General features: G+C 41.8%; 1 protein-coding gene across 2 annotated transcripts; it reads left to right on the plus strand.

Moving 5' to 3' along the window:
• Positions 1–1,810: 1,810 nt before the first annotated feature.
• lrp10 (low density lipoprotein receptor-related protein 10) lies at positions 1,811–10,965 on the plus strand. Of its 2 annotated transcripts, none has more exons than XM_015027982.1 (10): positions 1,811–1,894; positions 3,734–3,910; positions 4,036–4,068; positions 4,479–4,623; positions 5,054–5,247; positions 5,335–5,885; positions 6,585–7,021; positions 7,404–7,598; positions 8,770–8,899; positions 9,074–10,965. In XM_015027982.1, the coding sequence occupies exons 2-10, from the start codon at positions 3,862–3,864 to the stop codon at positions 9,725–9,727; spliced, it is 2,388 nt and encodes a 795-aa protein (XP_014883468.1). In that variant the 5' UTR covers positions 1,811–1,894; positions 3,734–3,861; the 3' UTR covers positions 9,728–10,965. The 2 variants fall into 2 exon arrangements, with proteins under 2 accessions (XP_014883468.1, XP_014883469.1); XM_015027983.1 differs by lacking the exon at positions 1,811–1,894 and adding an exon at positions 1,942–2,066.
• The last annotated feature ends 5,405 nt before the right edge of the window (positions 10,966–16,370 follow it).

The following is a 16,370-nucleotide window of genomic DNA, read 5'->3' on the forward strand; positions in this document are numbered from 1 at the left end:
ATATATATATATATACACGTGAGCAAATTCATTCATTATTAATAGCCCGAGTGAGGTGTTTTCACTCATACTTTAATCAGTGGTGCATAATTAGGTCAGCTGTGAAAAGACAAAATACATTTACTATTATTTAGCAGTTTTTTTTTTTTTTAACAATTTTCTCATTGATTTACTAGCAATGATGTGATGAAGTAGTACGGGAAACAATGTAAAAACACGAAGAAACGTTTTAATTTCACACTTTCTCAAAGTCATTATGTGTCTTTTAGCCATTTTATTTATTAGACCAGACCTAGAAGAGCCAGCTGTGCTCAGCCTTTGCCTGATGTCTTGAAATGTTGCTTTATTATTTCCTCATGATATCATTTATTTTGTGAAGAGCACCTCACAGTCTGAGTGGTGTTTTAAAACCTGCTAACTGCCCCCCCCCCATTTCCTCTAAATAAGCTTTTAGTCCTTCTGATTTCACACTTCAAATTTAGCTTCATCACAGCACAGCACACAAATGCGAAGATTAAGATGCTTTTTTGATTTGCAGACTATAATCTGGCTTTTTGTGCTGATTTCAGAGTAATGGCCTCTTCCTCTCTGAGTGGTGTTTCAGCTCATATAAGTCTAGAACTTATATGAGCGGTTACAAATATGAAAAAAACAAAGAATTACCATTTAACTCTCATTAAAATGAGCCACATGTGTATTTTTTATGAATGAAAAGAGAGCCAGTTTGGATATTGAAGCTTTCTCGCCAGCTTCAGACTGTAACTTCACAAAGTCTTGTACTGTTTGACACGTTTAACTCCAAAACACTGGGATTCCTGTTACCTTAACAGTCGAGTGGTTTGATTTCTTCTTCTTTTTAATGCTTGTGTGGACTTGTTTGAACAGGTTAACATGGCACTTTCGAGCACCTTCAGGTATGATGTTATCATTCCAAAGGATGAAGTAGATCCATGGAAGTCCACAGATCTGTTCCTGACATCTTGATAGATTTCATTTCTCACGCAGAATATAGTGTTTAACATTTTTTGTATGTTTTATTCAGTATAAGCATCTGCATAAAGTTATATCTAAAATTTTGATGATAAATAACAGTGTGAGATGGATGTGACCAGTCAGTACTTCTCTCTAATACATGAACAGTGACATCATGAGGGTATCAAAACATGGGGAAACTGACTAAGGTTTTGTTTCTCTTTGACGGTTTTATGTTATTGTTAGCTTAAAGCTAAAAAGAAGAAGATGAAACAACAACGACAAAATCCATTTTCTGTTTTCACTGCAAAACAGCTCGTATTTCAATTTAATATTCTGCATTTCAAAAAGGAAAACCAAATAACTCCTTATTTTGTTTGTTTTGTTGTCATTGAGGGTTTCTGATAGGAAAGAACAATTACCAAAACATGCAGAAACATTATTCACATAAATACCTTTTCAACTTTTCTCTACAGAATCTACCTGAAGATTTCTACTTCACTGTGACACATAATAGAAAAAGGCAAAAGGTCGTTAAGAAGCACAGAAAAGAGTGAATACCACTTCAATACTTTGCTGATTGTATTATGTTGTTTATAATAATTTCTGTGAATGAAGATAAGAGGACGTTTATCCGAGCTGACACTGACACCTGGTGGTGAAAATTCAACATTTCACCTTTCACATCCGATTTAATCAATCAATACTGTCCCCTTAAATTAACGGATGAACTATCAACGGTTACAAATATGAAAAAAACGAAGAATTACCATTTAACTCTCATTAAAATGAGCCACATGTGCATTTTTTATGAATGAAAAGAGAGCCAGTTTGTGTGCGTCACAAGCCCCGCCCATCCTGTCATGAGCCGCATCACACGGAAGTAGCTGAGAACTTGACAACAAGAGAGGCCCGCAGCACGGTAACGCTTTGGTTCCTTGTTTTCGATGCTTTTACTTCGTCGCAGCCGCTTGTGAGCAACATGTTGGGTGTTTCTGTGGGTACTAGAAGGTTTCGTGTCGTGTTTTAAAGACCTGTCTTGTTGTTTTGTGTTTTATTAACGCGACTGAACGAGCTGTAACAAAGCAGAGGATGTAAGCAGCTAGAAGCTAGCTCGCTGTTAATCCTTGAATCCGAAACTGTTTTGTTAATCTCGCCTCACGGGACAGAGTCTTATCAAACAACACAAATGTCGGTAGGAAATGACTCAAACGAGACAGAAATTAGTTATATTTTAGAAATAGTCGTGGGGGATGATTGTTATGGGAGGATTTGTTCACGGGAATGGTAGCATTTGTCTTTTTTTTTTTTTTAACCGACGTTGTTGAGTAGATTATAGGAAGGAAGTTTCTGCGTCTGGCGTGCTAACCAGACCAAAATAACCTGTTTATGTCATGGGCGTGGAGAAAATATCGTCCCATATTGATTTATTGCCTAATGCTGTTAAGTTACCGATCATTTTACGCTCCTTATATTTCCAATATCTGTTGGTCATCATATTGATTTATACCAAGAACAGTATTAACTGAAGATTTGACACACGTAGACTACATATATATTATTATTATTATTATTATTAAAACGGGAGGCTCACTATCTAAGAAACTGCTTATAAGATGTACTTATGAGGAACTAAACTAGAAGTACTTTAACTAAATAATCAGCCGTTTTGATTTTTATGAAGCAAAAAAAAATAAAAAATTGCTTTCTCCCATAAAACCCAGTTCTGGAAATCAACATTTCACTTTCCATTGGAAGAAACTCTGTGTCACAATAATACCTGGCCCAGCAGCTAATATAGATCATACTTATAATAATCCAAATATTCAGGGAGACCATTGTTGCATTTGTTATGATGAAAATGGTAGATCATTTAGGACATGGTGGGCTAGTCACAGTTGACATTGCTGCAATATTTAACAATTATATAATTTGAATACCTTAAATAATATTTTTTTTTCAGGATAATACTAGAATTGTACTCTAGAGTTGGCTTTTATTTTCCACAATTACTCCTTGGAGGCTGCCTGAATTATTTTCCAGCTCTGCGGTGTTTATATGATACACGTATTTAATTGCCTACTTTACGTTATAAAGATAAAACCCGGTAATTCCTCCTGTTTTATCTGTATTTCTTTAACATGGCTTAATGTGCAAACAATGCAGTGTTTTCTGCAAGCAGCGTGGTTGCATCACACTCCCTAGTTTTGTGCTCTACGTTAATATTTTGGAATATTTGTAATAAGAAGTGAGCGATATGATGGTAGTAGATCATGTTAATGATGCCAATATTTTGTCAATTACTGTTCATCAGAAATGTGTCAGTGTTTTCCCCTCCCTTTCCTTCAGCTTCATAAATTGCAGCTTTTGTGGAAAGAGTAGATTTTCCTCGAATGTTTTTGTTTACCTTTTTAAATTAAAGCAGTTTTTCAGTTTGGCTGAACCGTCGGGCGTTCACTTTAAATTGTAATTGGAACAAGTTGGCAAAATTGTAAAGGCTGATAAAGTTGTTTTAAAACTATTGTTTGAAAACAGTTTGTTTATGAAAAAGGAAATGATTTAATTGTAAAAATCTGGACATTTCTGGCACATCGCCCACATCTGTTTGTAAAACTCATATTTGTAATCGTTCAACCATCGATTTAGTTAATTATGTTGCAGCAATGGAAAATGTCACTTCTGTTTTTTTGTAAATCAGGTAAATTTGTATCCCTCCAACATACTTCTCATGTGCGCTCTCTTGTTTTTTTCCTCTTTGCAGGTGAAGTCTTCCTGAACCTCCCCCTCCTCTAAAATGGAACTTCTCTGACATTTTTTACATTTTCTTTTAAACCTTCCAAGTCTTCACAGTTTTAACTCTTTTTAAAGACAAAGAGCAGATCTGCAGCAATGACAGTCAGTCACACCTTCTCTGCGCTCGTTATAACTTTCATAGCAGGTGAGTGATGCTATAAAAGTTAATTTTATGCTTATTACAACTTCCTCATTTAATCCTCTGGTGTCTGTTTGCCCTGTGTTTGTTTGACTGATTCTGTTTTTGCTTTTTTCCCCCCCACCTCTCAGCTTGCAGCCATTTTGAGCCTGCTGCCTGCTCTAGTAAGTACATGAACTGCCTACAAGAAATTCATGGTTTTGACCAGATTGTTAAAAATGTTTTTAGTGATTTAGTTTTTTTCTGATTGAACTAAGTCTCTACTTTTAACATTAGCAATAACTTGTATTAAGCACGAAACGTTTTCTATTATTTTAATGATATAAGAAAACCATGTTTGTCAAGCTTCATAGCTGAGATAGTAAAAAAGTGAGATAAAAATGGAAGAACATGGCTGTGATTCTCAGTAAATCCTGCCCCATTTCACTCCTCCTATATACAGAATATCAGTGTTTTTTTTTTTCATGGTTACTATCCTGAGCATAAATATAACTAAATTTCATTCTGGTAATGTTGCTTCCTGAAAATTGATGAGTGCATTCATTTAATATTCTGTTTTTTTCCTGTTTGGCAGCCCAGTGCGGCCGCGGCGCTCAGGTCATCGACAGTAAAGTGGGAGAGATCCGGAGTTCTGCGTACCACAGCTGGTCCTACCACTTTGGAGTCATCTTTGACTGCTGGGTCATCAAGGGCTCGGAGGATGAGCCCATTGTTCTCAGGTACGGATGCTGACAAGGCTCAGTTTTCTCTCCATTAATGAAAAACTCCAGCAGAGCTCAACATTTCTACCTTGTATATGGCTGCTTTATTAAGGCAAAAACCAAACAAAAGTCATTGTTACTGATATTGGGATTATTTAAAGCAATTTTTGTCCTCATGACTCAATGAGAATATATTTGTTAAAGAAAAACAAGAGACAGTCTTATAAGTTGCTTTTTTGTTGATTGTATTTTTTTTTTTAAATTGCATCTGTAGGAATTTTGAATTGTTTCTAATCTATTCCAGTCACATTTATGAGCACCACAAACAAAGCCGTGTTTCATTTTGTTCATGAAATGTTTCTGTCCTGCCGGTTCAGCGAGTTGAGCCGACAGATCAGACTCTATGGTTTAGTTTTTGTTAATTTGCCGTTTCCACCTTCTCCCTCAGCTTTACTCAGTTCTCTGCTCAGTGTGAGAAAGAGCGGCTGTCCATCAGATCCTCGTCCGGAGGAGAGCAGCACGTCCTCTGTGGCGACAAGCTGCCTCAGCCGATGGAGTTCCCGGGGGGAAACATTACCCTGGTGCACCAGTTTTATCCCCACTCCTACCCCGTGTCGTCATTTATGCTAAACTTCGCCAGAGGTATGAATTTAGTTTTTCTTTTTTTTGTTTTTGTTTTCTTGCTGAAATCTGTTGTTTTGCCTGAAACTCCCGTTCGCTGCTGTCCAGACTCGGGTTACTGTCCGTCGGAGACGTCGTTCCAATGTCCCAGCGGCCGCTGCCTGCCTCTGTCCTGGCACTGCAACGGGCAGGTGGAGTGTCTCGATGACGACCTCCATTCAGACGAGGAGGACTGCGACGATTACGTCGACTACCCGGAGCAGAGACCTTTGACCTACACAGACAGGAACACGGGCCGGGACCCCGAGAAAGGCAGGACCGTCGACAAAGGCTGGGTGAGGTCGACGGAGCGTTACATCTTCCCCGACGACTGGTCGCTGCCGAGTGATTCGGGCCGGACCAGTCCGGAGCAGCCCACCCAGAAGGAGCTGGTCGCCACTCCCACCCCCATCGAGTGGCCCTGCGGGGGGCTGCTTCAGACCTTCTATGGCACCTTTTCCTCTCCGTCGTCTGAGGGCGGCAGGATGCTGTGCGTCTGGACACTGGACCCGCAGGACTCACGGCCGCTCAGGCTGGACCTGCAGCAGATCTTGCTGGGCTCCTGGGACACACTCACCGTCTACAACCGAGAGGGGGGCAAAGGAGACATCATCAAAAACGTGAGTTTATGTCACGGAAAAACTGCAACCAGATGTTTGTAATAAACCACACTGTGTTTGTTTTTAATATCTTTGTTTATTTGTTATGTTTCTTTGCTAGGGACTGGAGCTGTTGCAATAAACAGTAAATCAATGAGTCACATAATAACTTAAAACAAAGTCAATCATTTCCATCTGCATGATTGGTTGTTTTTCTCTTTTCTCTCTTTCTACTAAAAACTGGATGATAAAGTCTTCAGTTTGCTGCTTTGGTCCATTTTAAAAGGACAGTTTTGTTTACACAGACTTCATAATTCATTTTATTTGTTATTTCTGTTGTTTTAATTTATTTGGCTATTTAAAATGTCTTCCAGTTCCAGAGTTAAATGTTCTTTATACTTTAAAGTGTATTGATTATTGAGAATGTGTTTCATTACCATTGTATAACTTGAAAATGGTCTCAAAATATCAATATTATAGTTTATTGCAATGACTTCTGGGACAATTTTTCATTCAGCAAAATTTGTCATTGTGACAAACAATAACATAGACAAACTGAATAAATCAGCATAGTGTAAGTTAAAACGCAGCACGTATCCCCAGATGGTCTAAAATCTATTAACAAGTGAAATAGTAATAATAATGTAAAATAATAAAACACAATATTGACAACATATGCAAAAATCACACATATTTTGATGTTTCTCTGCATTCGAACAGATCACCAGTGCGTTGAATTACAAATCTGTCAAAGTGGAGTCCCACACCGGCCTCATGTCGCTGGTGTTCGAGAAGGCGGCCGGCTCCGCGGGGACCGGCTTCAAAGCCACGTTCCACGTGGGCAGCTACTGCCCGCCGTGGGAGAGCCGGTGTGGCGGCGCAGCGGGCGGCTGCTTCACCAAGGAGCAGCGCTGCGACGGGAAGTGGGACTGCCCCGAGACCGGCAAGGACGAGCAGGGCTGCAGGGGCTGCAGCGAGAACCAGTTCGCCTGCGGCCTGGCGGTGCAGAGAGCGCTGCCGCCCAGCCGCTACCCGGGAACGCCGGTGTGCTACCCGGTGACGGAGAGGTGCAACTACCAGCTGTACTGCACCGACGGCAGCGACGAGAAGGACTGCAGCGTCTGTCAGCCCGGGACCTTTCATTGCGACAGCAACAGGTCAGAGTTCACACTGGACACAGAGATCTTTATAAACTCATATGACATGTTAGAACAAGGTCATTTATAGAATCGTTTATTATTTACCGTTACAAATTCCTTATAAAAAATGTTGATTTATTGCCTCGTTAAATCCCAGTTAATGATGTTTAAAATCCCCTAAAGCTGTACTTTTTGTCGAGATTTTCTCTTCACTCTTTGAATTGAAGTTTCAAACCGTTTGTTCAAATCAGTCATGTAATTACAGCCTCTAACGTAGCGCAGTGTTGAAATCGGTCGTTCAGCATCTCTTCATGGTTTCCTGTTGAGTCTTGCAGCGAACAAGTCGGCGGATGAATTTCCTCGTACTCCGGTAACACTCGGCCCTGCGTTCCCCCTGCAGGTGTGTGTTTGAGAGCTGGCGCTGCGACGGCCAGGTGGACTGTAAGGACGGCACGGACGAGCTCGACTGCACCGTCACGCTGCCCCGGAAGGTCATCACCGCGGCAACGGTGGGCAGCCTCATCTGCGGACTCCTGCTGGTCATCGCCATGGGCTGCACGTGCAAACTGTACTCGCTCCGGACCAGAGAGTACAGGTAACCTTTGACCTGTGATCCGCTTTCATCCCAGCTTGGCGAAAGAAAACCGGTTCAACTTTTGGAATTTGATTTTAGTGTTTCAAGTTTGGAAAAATGGGGAAAAAAAAGTTTCCAGACTTCTTTGTTATTCCATAAATGTTTTGTCATTTCTTTGTGTTCTTCATTCTTTCTTTGTGTCTGTTCTGCCTCCATTCTGTTTATTTTTGTTGCCCTTCCTTCCTTTCTTTTCCCCTGACTGTTTTACCTCCTTCCTTTCTTTGCTTGCGTCCTTCTTTCCTTCCTCCTTTGTATTCTTCCTTTGTTTCCTTACTTCCTTCTATTTTCTTTTCGATGTGCCCTTATTTTTCTTTCATTACTTTAATTTATTTCCTTGCTTTTTTCTTGAAAGAATTTCTAAACTCATGAAGACTCCAGTTATCATGTTTACAGGCCTTAATGCTGAATTCCAATAGAGTTGTACTATTATATTATTGTAGAATTATATCAAGATCCCTAAAAATGCCAATAATGACTAATGAAGATTTCCAGAAAGACTTGGTAAAGATTTCACTCAATCAGCACAACTTGTATGCATATTCGCTACACAAAACTCCACTGCTGAAGAAAAGGCCATTTTTAAGTTTGTTGACTAACATTTAAACAAATTCTGATGACTGAAATATCTGGAAAAACACAGAAAAGTTTAATTAAAATATGTCAGAGTCTTCTTTGATTGATCTTGTTAGCATGAATCAGAAATTCAGGATGTTTCTTATTAAAACTGCAGTTCCTGAACCACCTTATTATTGGGTTGCTAGTTTGAATCAGCAAACATTTAGCTTCCCATCAGACCTGCAGATTAATCCTCACAGTGGTGTCGGCTCACTCTGCAGTCAGTCACCTGAGGAAAACAGGAGAAGTTTGTCATGTTCTGGCTCGTCTCGGACCCTTGAGTCACGATGAGTGTGCTCATAGAAATGAACAGCACTTTTCACAGTCCTTAAGGCTTATGCAACCCTCCAAAACACACAAGCATGAAATTAGGTTATGAAACAAGGTTAACCACATGAGGACTTTGTGATTTCTTGAGTTGCATTTTCCTGTGGAACACAGATGAATCAAAGATGTGTGCTGACATTTCCTGACTTTGTGTGAACGCCTCTTAAAATGTCTGCGTTTCTTGTGGCAGCATGTTTGCTCCAATAAGCCGCTTGGAAGCAGAGATGATCCAGCAGCAGGCTCCTCCGTCCTACGGCCAGCTGATCGCCCAGGGCATCATCCCCCCGGTGGACGACTTCCCCACAGAGAGTCCTAATGAGGTCAGAGGGCAAGACATGACATCAGCTTTACGTCTGATAAAGATTCTCACATCAAATGTTGCTGGTCTTTAGTTTTATGCTGTGCTAAAACACACATTTGAAGTGAAAACGCAGGTGGTTGTGATGATGTCATGTCTGACCACTGTCCTCGTCTCCGTTTGCTCCTCCCATCAGACCTCGTCTCTGTCTTTGAGGGGAATCCTGCAGCTCCTCCGCCAGGACGCCTCCAGCTCGCCGCACCGCAGGCGCCGGCCGCGCTTCGTCCGCCGCATCGTTCGCCGCATGAGGAGGTGGGGCCTCATCCCCAGGACTTCCAGCAGACAGAACCAGACCTCCGGCTCCAACCAGCAGGAGGCGAACTCTGCCGCCCCCGGCCAGGAAGCGAGCCAGTCTGTCCTGGCGCGGTCGTCGCTGGCCGTGGAGGCCGTCAACCAGCCGGTGCCTCAGAAACTCGGCCTGCTGGCTCAGACTGAGCAGCAGCTTCAGGAGGAAGAGGCGTCTGCTCCCCTGCTTCCTCTCCCTCCTCCGCCCGTCTTCTCCGCCCCTCCCCCGCCATACGCCCCCCCGGCTCCCCCTCAGACCCCTCCGGTCGCCGTCCCGCCCAGCAGCCCCTCCCTGGCCTCCATCTTCCAAACAATAGGCCTGAGTATCTCCCTCTTCAGAGCCTCGCCCCCTTCCTCCTCCTCCACCTCGTCCTCCTCCACCAACTACATGCCTCTTTCGGCGTCCCCTTCCTTCTCCTCTTCCTCCTCCTCAGACGACGAGGTGTTGCTCATCCCGCTGTCCGAGGACAACACCTCAGAGGACGACGTTCCCATGCTCACCTAACATGACTTCCTCCTCGCGCCTCGTCTTTTCCTCCTCTTAACTACAACCCAGTCTTTCCACGTCTGTTTGACTCTGAGCACAGGAGCGCCCCCTAGCGAGACTCTTCCTCCCTGTGCACGTCCGGTGCCTTTTTAAAATGTTCCCACTTGTTGACACTTTAAACCCAATATTGGACTGTTTTCGAGGACCCTCCCTCAAAAATGAAAAATAAAAACGACGGCCATAGCTTACGTACGTGGAGACGAGTTAGTTTCGTTTGCGCACTTAGTTAAACGAAGCTTGGCCTGCAGAGAGAAGGGAGACTTTTGCACAGAAGGATTTCCCCCCCCTTATCCAGCTACTGAGGCAGGCTACTGTCAGACTGAATGATGGCGTCTGTGTGACTGCAGCTGCGTGAATGATGTTGCATTTTAGTCTTGCGGTAGACGGGGTGACTGCGTGAACTTCTGCCACTTGCATCCAGTCTGTTAGCCGAGGAAATATTAGCAGAAAACAGTCGTTTCCCCCTCCGTCTAAGTGCCTTTTGAGGAGTTTCCTGTAGACAGCTGAAGCGAATCAAGACGTCCTGGATTTTCGCACCGCACACAGAAACACGCGCGCAGGCTCGTATTTGCTTCACGTGGATGCACGTTATCATCGACACTTTAGCGGCTTTATTGTAACCTAGAGAAGAAGAAGAAGAAAAAAAAAAAATTGCATGTGTACTACTCTGCAAGCTGGCAATAACTTTTCAAAACGTTTTTAGTGCAAACCCGTCGAAGTGAACCCTTCCCGCGTGGATGAATGTAACCGACGAAAAGTAAACGATTTCAGCGACAATCTCTTCGGTGCCTGACGTAGTGGCAGGTGTGTGTGTGTAAGTGACGAAGAGGGCCCCGAATCCTCTAGACGACCTCAGCATCTTACAGGACTCGATTGCTTTCTGACACAGGAGACTTGTGGCGTGCCATCCGTGTTCTTATCGGACATTTTAAAGGTGTTTTAATTTCAGAAAGCTCCAGATCTTTGTTGTTGTTGTTGTTTTTTTTGTTGTTTTTCTCCCCGCCTCCTTTAAGTTCTTCTTGTGTTTTAATCTTTGCTTTGTTGAATGTATTAGGGTCTATGTGGAGTAGCCAGAAGTTTTCAAATTTGCAATGTATTTAGGTAAATAAAAGAGAAAGTGGTTTTATGATTTAATAAGGTCAACTTCACTGTATATAAGTAAAAATGTGGCTGAGATTAAACAATTTGCACTTTTATGTGTCGTGTATTGTTTGTTTTTTAAGCTGGGGGGAAGAGGAGTTTGTTCTCATGCTGCATTGTGCTTTGTATTCGGGAATCCTGCGAAAACAAACGCATACGGGTGAGTTAACTCTGTTTGGAAACGTTGGAAGGAAGACAGAAGCTTTTCACGATAGATGGAGTCACATCTGTTTTCCAGCTGAGTAATGGAAACATCTGGAGCTGCAGATGTAAAAATCCAGGTAAGTGATGATCTCTGTCTGTCTCCTTTAAAGCATGTGGGAGCTAACTGGTTGATTGTATTTGAAGCTAAAGACTTAAAGCTGCCTTCATTTATTTGTTTGTAGAAACTTCTGAGCTGATGTGAAGGAAGGTTTTTGTATAAATGTTTCAGTTTTTAATCCTGGACTTCGCTCAAGTATTGTGCACAAAGGCTCTTACAAGTAAACTATGCTAATGTGTTCACAGGAATATAAGTTGATAGATGATTTGCTACATTTTTAGCATGTATTTCAAAATCTCGTTTACGTTTTCATTTTTGTAGAACTAAATATTGCAGATTCTGTGGTACTTTTTAGTTTTATATTTTTCCCACAGTGCACTTCCAGCATTTCATCATGATACGAAGCCCTATGTTCTCGCAGATCTTTATGAATTATCAAGTTTTTTGTGTTGCTGTAACAAATTTTCTTCCACTGTTTCTCTGTATTTTGAAAAACGTTCCCACAGGACTCTGCTGCCGCTGCTGTGTTTTACTGTTCAATGTGGTGTTCATTGTTAATTTTCATCACCATCATTCATACACTGAATTCAAAGTGCTTTAAAGAAAGAAAAATAGATTAAACACATTAAAAACTTGAACATCAAAAGGGGGGGGGAGCATAAAATGCAAATTAAAGCAAATAAAATGCTAAGAAATAAAAATGTAATGAAAAATCAATCTTTGGCAAAATTAATTCAAGAGACAAAGATGCTCAGAAGGTAAATGTAAATGTGTAACGACGTTCAGATTGCAGTGAGCTGTATTTTATTTATAAATCTTTGATTGGATGTTTAGTTTGTCACCGTTGACAGTTCAGCTGCATCCTGATCAAAACTAAAAGTCAAAGTCAAGTTAGCATCTTTAGCCTCATCTTTTTCTCCATCTCAGAGGATCTGTGCATGGATGCTGCTGCTGGTAACCATGTTGGAGGCTGCAGCCAAACAGAGCCGTGTTTCTGATGAAGCTCGGGTCAGAGAGACTAGAGCAGCATCCATGCAGCCAAGAACCCAGCCCAGCTCTGGACACCAAACCAGACATTTGAGACCTGAAGTCAAACAGAGGAGGATGTTTCTGGAAAACGCATCCCGTCCTCCTCCCTTCAGCGTTTTCCAGCCAATCAGGATAAAAACCTGGAGAGTCAGAGAAAGCTGCAAACTGTCTGAACCTGAGAGCGAGAGGCTGGAGAAAGCTCTGGAAGAGGCTGAGAGGCTGGTGTCGTCTTTACTTTCAGGTAAAAAACAGACAACAAACACACTAACGCATACTTAAAGGAAACTAACTCAATCTGTCTGATAGTGAACAGAACCGTGGGATCGTTACTGCTGAGCAGAGACGTCAATAAATACTGCAAGTTTGTCTGGAGGAATTCAAGCCTGCTGAACTACAACAGGTTAATGCTTACTTAGTGCGTTTACATGCAAAGTATTTAAAATTCACTAAGAAATGCTCCAAAGATGCACGATTCCAGGGGACAAATATCATTACTCCAGGTTTTTGTATTGAATTTAGCAGTAATAATTTTCTGATTCCAGGTGTGGAAGAGCAAACAGAAGCTACAGAACTGAAATGTGTCTGGACGTCACAGTAAGCAGTCAGTCCAGTTGCTCTGCTGTTTCTCTCCAGATGTTATCAAACTGAGTATCCATCGCGTTTCTACCTTCCCTCTGCCTGAACAGATCCCAGAAGATCATCTGTCTGGATGCTACGTTTACCCAGAGGCTGACTCTCCTCGCAGGACCGTCCTCAGGCCAGAGGGAGTCGGACTTCCTGACACCGACTTCCTGATTTACATCCATGTACAAACCACTGACAAATGTAGAGCAGAGGTAAACATCCACTTCACTACATCTGAAGTTTGACTATGTCTCAGAAATGTTCTTCTTTCTATGTTTTTATTGTGTCTCTAAAAGAATTTGATGCCACTTTAAATCACACAATTGCTTTTTTGCCTAAAGCTGCAGAATGTATCAGATTACAGTATCAGTACCTCAACTGCAAAGGAAAGCTTGGATGTAATATTTGACAGGATTTTATATTTCAAGCTACATCCAGTCAAACTCTTGTTGTCAATAATAACAAGAGTTATTATTGACAACTCCAAAAACCCTCACCTGGTGTATATTTGTAGTGTGTGAAATGCTGAGGCTCATAATCAATGTTTTGGTAAATTCAGTGTTGTCCTGCTCACTCAGCCTGGCGTCCTCGCCTACGCCGTCCACTGCCAGACAGACGCCGGGGGACGTCCTGTGGCCGGTGTGGTGGTCCTCTGCAGGGACAGGCTGAGCGGCGCCGCCTACAGCCACCAGGCTACAGTTCAGGTTTAAACGCAATTATGTATAATTTCACTTCTAATCTCCTGAGGTGATGTGTCTGAGCCGGTAAAGCAGAAATTAGGTAACTGTGGTTGTGGTGTCTGTGATTATCTGCTTTCCAGACTCTGATCCATGAGATGTTTCATACACTCGGGTTCTCCAGAGATCTCTTCAGCTCCTGGCAAGACTGTTCATCAGATCAAGGTTTTTAGAAAACATCCATTTCTCTTCTTGTGTCTTTTATTTTCTTGGAGGCTTGAAAAGCACAATCTATTTTAAAAGGGCAGTATTATCTAAAGTTGACTTTTTTGAGCTTTACATCATGTTATAAAGTTATTTCCTCATCAAAAAACATACTGGGAGTGTTGCCTTGATTCTTTAATGCATGTTTGAGAAATAATTAATCTCCATGGCAACCACTCAGCTGTGTAAAATGCCTTCGAGGTGCGAGCGTCTCAGCTTCAGTCCTGCCCCACTCGGCTCCTTCAGACTAGCCAGGAGCAATTAGCAAACACCTGTTGGAACTGCAATGCTGGTAAAAATGTTGCAAAGATATTAATAGCGGAGCAAAGTAGCGATTACTTCCTGAAGGTGGCGTTTAAGAATGCAGGAGCTTCTTAAAGAGACAGAGACCCAATTTCAAGGTGTTAAATTACAAAATCAGGTTTCTTTTAAGTCATACTTTAAAGCAGCTGAAGTTAACATAGTCACTTGATTACTTGGAAAGCACATCATACTGCCTCTTTAAAATTAGCTGCTTTAATTTAATTTAAGATAAAATCACATTTACTTCTGTGTTTTCTTTTCTTATGCAGGAGCTTCATGTTCTCCTCGAAATAAAGTGATTCACTCAGACGGATCAGGACAGACGAGGATTTACACTCCAGCCATCGTCTCGGCCCTGCAGAGACACCTGATGTCCTCTGACCCTGAGCTGGGCGGGCCGCTGGAGAACCTGGTGCTGAGAAGGTCAAAGGTCAGCATCACATTTTAACACCTGCCTGACTTTAACCTTCGCTCCTCAGGATGCGTCTGCAGGCAGAGCTTCCTCCCACTGGGAGTCACGGGTCCTGCAGGGATCCATCATGGCGGCGGCGCTGGGAGACCCGACCACGGTCCGGATCGACCCGGTCACGTTGGCGGCGCTGCAGGACACGGGCTGGTACTCTGTGAACCTGAGCCGGGCTCAGAGTCTGGTCTGGGGAGACGGTAAGAAACGACATGAACTGACTAATCTGCAGGATTCAGGTTGAATTTTATTTAATTTTATCAGGTGAAGGAGCCAATTTTGGTTCTCTGTCGACCTGCAAGGACAACTCCTCCACCTTTTTCTGCTCTGGAAGGTAAAGTTGGAGCTTTGCATCTGATTGCAGCAGGAACATCAATTATTTTCACACATGTTTTTCCTGATTGCTCTTAGTGGAGTTGGATGTCACTTCCTTCACCTCCACAAAGGGAAATGTCAGACGGATCCGTACCTGGAAGGCTGTCGGGTCTATAAGCCGCTGGAGAACGGAGTGAGTCGTCATCTTTAGCAAAAAGGAAATCATTACTTATTTCCCTTCTGTTTACTTTTATTATACTTTCCTTTTTCCTTCTATCCACATATGTGTTTTTAAGTTGCTGAACTGTCGCGGTTGGTCCTGTTACACCTGTTAAAGTTCTTTTCTTTTTGTTTCGTATCATTTTCTTCTTCCTCAGAGTGAATGCTGGAGGAAAGAAAACACGAGATGGTCTCCTGCAGAAAACTGGAGCGGAGAGATGTTTGGCTTTGACAGCCGCTGCTTCTTCTCCAGCCTCAGCAGACAGGTGTGTGTGTGTGTGTGTGTGTGTGTGTGTGGGGGGGGGTTTCTGCGATAAAACATTAAAACCTTACAGGATGATAATGTTAGAGGAAAATCAAAATGCAATTCCCAGAAGTCCAAACTTGGTTTTAGGTGCTTAATTAAATATTTTTATTACATCCTCTATTAGATCTTCATTCAATCAATAGTCTCTGACCTTGTAAGATATGGAAAAAGAAGAGTGAAATTAAAACATAAAATCAGACAAGAGATTGACATTCACACGCACAACAAATCTAATGGTTTTCTATTAATTAAAAAGTAACACCTTGTCTTCAGTTTATGTTTATGAGCATATAAAGGAATAGATCTGGTAGTATTTTAAATATCGTTCCAAATACTCTGACTGAAAAAGAGAAACACTCAATTCTTCTTTTGCTTTAACATCATTTTCTCTTCCCGTCTTTCATCTGAACCAGGTCGGTGACGTTTGGACCAGCAGCTCTGCTGAGGGTCGCTGCTACAGACACAGATGTTCTGGACCCAACAGGTACCAGATCCAGGTATCTGGCTCTGAATGGGTGGACTGCCCAGCAGGGGGCGCCGTTCAGGTAAGATGACCGCAAATGCAGCTTCTGTGGGTTTTTCTAAAAATGATTCTTTTGTCAAATAAATGAATCTAACTATGAAACAAACATAATCTCTTCAAGTAAAGGAAGGTATTTTTGGTCTCAATAGAGTTAAACTTCTACACTATCATTTTATGAAATTTTATCTGTAATTTAAAAGTTGTGCCAGCATTGTACATGTGTGATCAAATAGTTTAACACTAACAGATGTGTTTTACAATTTTTCCTCTCCTTTTATTTTAAATATCACATTTAATATATATATATTTTTATATATTTTTGAAAACATTGTCTTATTTTACTAATGAGTATCTCCAAAGTAATAATAATAAAAAAGCAAAGAACAAAACATGCAAATACCATTTTTGTTCCAAGATAAACTCACATGCAGTAAAGTGCCGCTGTTCCTCAAATAATGTTTTTGTCAAAACAGGT

Source organism: Poecilia latipinna, unplaced genomic scaffold (genome assembly GCF_001443285.1).
Source record: "Poecilia latipinna isolate Pla-1442-1.1 unplaced genomic scaffold, P_latipinna-1.0 Scaffold111, whole genome shotgun sequence".
NCBI classification, from domain to species: Eukaryota; Metazoa; Chordata; class Actinopteri; order Cyprinodontiformes; family Poeciliidae; genus Poecilia; species Poecilia latipinna.

Excerpts from the sequence above, each read along its gene's own strand:
- lrp10 (XM_015027982.1), top strand. The coding sequence starts at position 3,862 with ATGACAGTCAGTCACACCTTCTCTGCGCTCGTTATAACTTTCATAGCA. Across the intron at positions 5,248-5,334 it reads TATGCTAAACTTCGCCAGAG|ACTCGGGTTACTGTCCGTCG; the intron begins GTATGAATTTAG and ends GCTGCTGTCCAG. Across the intron at positions 5,886-6,584 it reads AAGGAGACATCATCAAAAAC|ATCACCAGTGCGTTGAATTA; the intron begins GTGAGTTTATGT and ends GCATTCGAACAG.